The 2,932-nt window shown below is 45.3% G+C and overlaps 1 protein-coding gene across 1 annotated transcript in view; it reads right to left on the bottom strand.

Annotated features, from left to right (window-relative positions):
- Nucleotides 1-2,932, bottom strand: part of rev3l (REV3 like, DNA directed polymerase zeta catalytic subunit) — an 80,918-nt gene that overhangs the window by 6,152 nt on the left and 71,834 nt on the right. Inside the window, exons 23-27 of the mRNA XM_013914138.1 lie at nucleotides 1,710-1,954; nucleotides 1,112-1,220; nucleotides 460-666; nucleotides 145-254; nucleotides 91-94 (exon numbers count right to left, since the gene is read on the bottom strand). Of these exons, the coding sequence (XP_013769592.1) occupies nucleotides 91-94; nucleotides 145-254; nucleotides 460-666; nucleotides 1,112-1,220; nucleotides 1,710-1,954 (675 nt within the window). The remainder of the gene's footprint in view (nucleotides 1-90; nucleotides 95-144; nucleotides 255-459; nucleotides 667-1,111; nucleotides 1,221-1,709; nucleotides 1,955-2,932) is intronic.

Below are 2,932 nucleotides of genomic sequence, written 5' to 3' on the forward strand. Positions count from 1 at the left end.
GCATGAACATTTTTTTTGGATCGAAAAAATATCGAACCGTGACACCAAAGTATCGAACCGAACCGAACCGTGAATTTTGTGTATCGTTGCACCCCTAGTATTTACATCTGAGAAAAAGTCAAAAAGTCTTGTAAAATTGCTTACCTGTCAGTGTCTCCGTACACAACACGCGCTCCCCATTTCTTCGTGTCATTGACCATCCTGATGGCTCTCTCCAGGGTCTCTCTGGCTTTGTGGACAATGCTGTCTCCAACCTGGACACAGCAGATTTAATAAATATTGGAGCAAAGGGGTTACGACTACATTCACAGCAACACTGACTCAAGGTAAAGGCCCTACAATAATACAGAGAAAATAGTTTGATTGACAAAACAACAACAACTATTTTCATGAATTATAGTGGTATCGTACTGGGAGTGCACAGTGCAGAGACCATATAGCAGCTGCTGCTGAGCCTACCTCCACACTGGGCATGCGCCCAGAGTAGTTAGCAGCGGTGTATCCAAAGGTGACGTTGGCGATGAGCTTGAGTCCGAGCTGCCGTGCGTCCAGCAGCTTCGTCAGGGATTTGTCCTGCTTGTAGGTTTTCATGGACTGCTTCACCATGATCCTTGTGTTGAGGATTTCCTCCAGCATCATGGGCAGGACACCTTTACGCACTGAAGACTAGAACAAATAAAACACAGATCATTTAAAACACTGATTTTTTTTTTTTTTACAATGAAGAAACATAAAGTAGGGTTGCACCAAAACTCTAAGAAGGACCTAAAATGGGCCTGATCTGCAGCATGGGGAAGCGCTGTAACTTAGAACGTAAAAAGCAATTTAGAAGTTTAGCTTTAGGCCCACAATATCTCTCAGTGTAAATAACAAAAATAAAGATGTTCCTGATCTACTGTGAGAGCTGCTTAAGTAGCACAACAGGGTAAAAACGGGCAATGTGGAGCAATCAGGCAGTGAATGAATGGAAGCACAGAGATCACAAAGTGGGTTTTCTTAGGAGGCACTGGCCCTTCACAGCAACTAATGAGACAATCCATCACAACGCCAACACTAAGAGCTTGGTGAGGTCTCGTCAGAGACAACGGTCATGATGATGAGGTTGCTGTACCTTAACGAAGGCGATGCCACCAGGTGACACAGTGATGTCGTTGCGGAGCTGGTAGAGGAGCTCGGGAGGGACTCGCAGGGAGGTGCAGCCAAACTTAAACTCATCAGGCCTGAGACAGAATGTGAACAAGAACACCAGTTCAATCACTTAACATTATTCTTGCAACGTGAATATTACTGTCTGGAAAGACAGCGTCAGGTATAAGTGAGAAAAATGCTCGTGTAGAAATCTGAACTGCTATGTTTTACAGCACCCCACTGAGCTGTCTCTGCTGAGGATGAAGCCTGTGCACGCCTGCCACAAACCACTCTTTTTGTGTTACTTCAATGTAGCAGACATATGCATGTGGAAAGAAGTGTTCATGGCTCCTTGCTGTTGCTATGCAACCACACAAATCTCACTGAAAACCTGAACTCAGTCTTAAGTTGCGCTGCTCGCCGCCCTGAGCTGTGAACAACATGCCGAGCTCTCAGCGTGCCTGTTCCATTAAAAATAATGAGGGGAGGAAGCCGCTGCCAGAGGGAGATTTTCCTGGCAGGCGTGCAGTCTGAGCGAGTTCTCTACATGCTGTAGCTGTGTGGGCCTGTCATGTCCTTACGTTCCCAGGTTGTCCACATGGCCGAGGCAGGTGGAGAAACAGTAGTTGTATGCGATGACAATGGAAGGGTAGAGCGACTGGAAGTCCAGCACAACCACCGAGTTGCTGTAAAAGCGGGACTCGGGCTCCATCACCAGAGGGATGCACTGTGGAGCCCTCTGCTGGGCACGCTGCTGTATGCTGGGCGTCACTGGGACGTAGTTTAGGGGCTTGGCCACACGCAGCATCATGGACTCCACACGGTACTAAAGACAAGAGGAGGAAACACAGTTTAACTTATTATTCCTTTTGTTCCTTCACACATCCAACTGGAATTTTTACCACCTGCAAACTAAACTCTTAATGATGTCTTAATGACAATCTCATCTGGAGCATGCTCGGTGTGTTTAAGTAACTCAGAGTTTTTAGGTTTTTTTACTTTTTAGTTCATATTTGGCAGGTGGAAGCAGCAGCATTGGGAAACACACAAAAAGCTGCAATCAAGTCAAACAGATTTCAGCTGCATTCAGTCTGTACAGGAAGTCAGAGAATCACTCATACCCTGCTGGAGCTGATTCAGATTTAGGAAGGTGTTATCAGACCCCAGTATCAGGTTGTATTCAATCCGCAGTTGTTAAAATGTTTTACGGGTGCAGCATCATCCCTGTTTGCAGAGCGTATCTGTCTCTCTAATAAGTAATATTTTTGTGTTAGTTAATATTTAAATCAAATTGTTTGTGTAACTTCTCAGTCATCCGTCATGGTCACCTTGAGAAATCGAGGAGGCGGCAGTTGGATGTTTCACCCTTCATCCAAGAGGATGCTTCATTTCATTTAAATCAAAACAGTCCAAGATTATAGGGCTTTGAAATCATGTGTAGGCAGTGATCTCTTCAACTAGAAAACATCAACATCAGCCACACATTTACTGTGTTAACAGATTAAATGTCATACTGTTTAGTCAACCTCTGAGGCAAACAGCTGTGACACCAGTTGAGAGCCTAGACAGTTTCCCATTGTGCTCTGAGGCTGTGACTGCATGATGTTAGCGCACGTCAGCATCAGTGTGCACAGAAATCTGTGCAGCAGTAAGCAGTGATCAAACCAGCACAGGCGGGGCTCGTCTACAGTGAGCTCAACGCTAAACCAGCAGAGCAGAAAAACACCTCCAAAACTGGATGAGAATTACTGGACAATTTTAAAATTACACACACACACACACACACACACACACACACACACAC

Source organism: Pundamilia nyererei, unplaced genomic scaffold, assembly GCF_000239375.1.
Source record: "Pundamilia nyererei isolate P.nyererei 1_Seehausen unplaced genomic scaffold, PunNye1.0 scaffold00174, whole genome shotgun sequence".
NCBI classification, from domain to species: Eukaryota; Metazoa; Chordata; class Actinopteri; order Cichliformes; family Cichlidae; genus Pundamilia; species Pundamilia nyererei.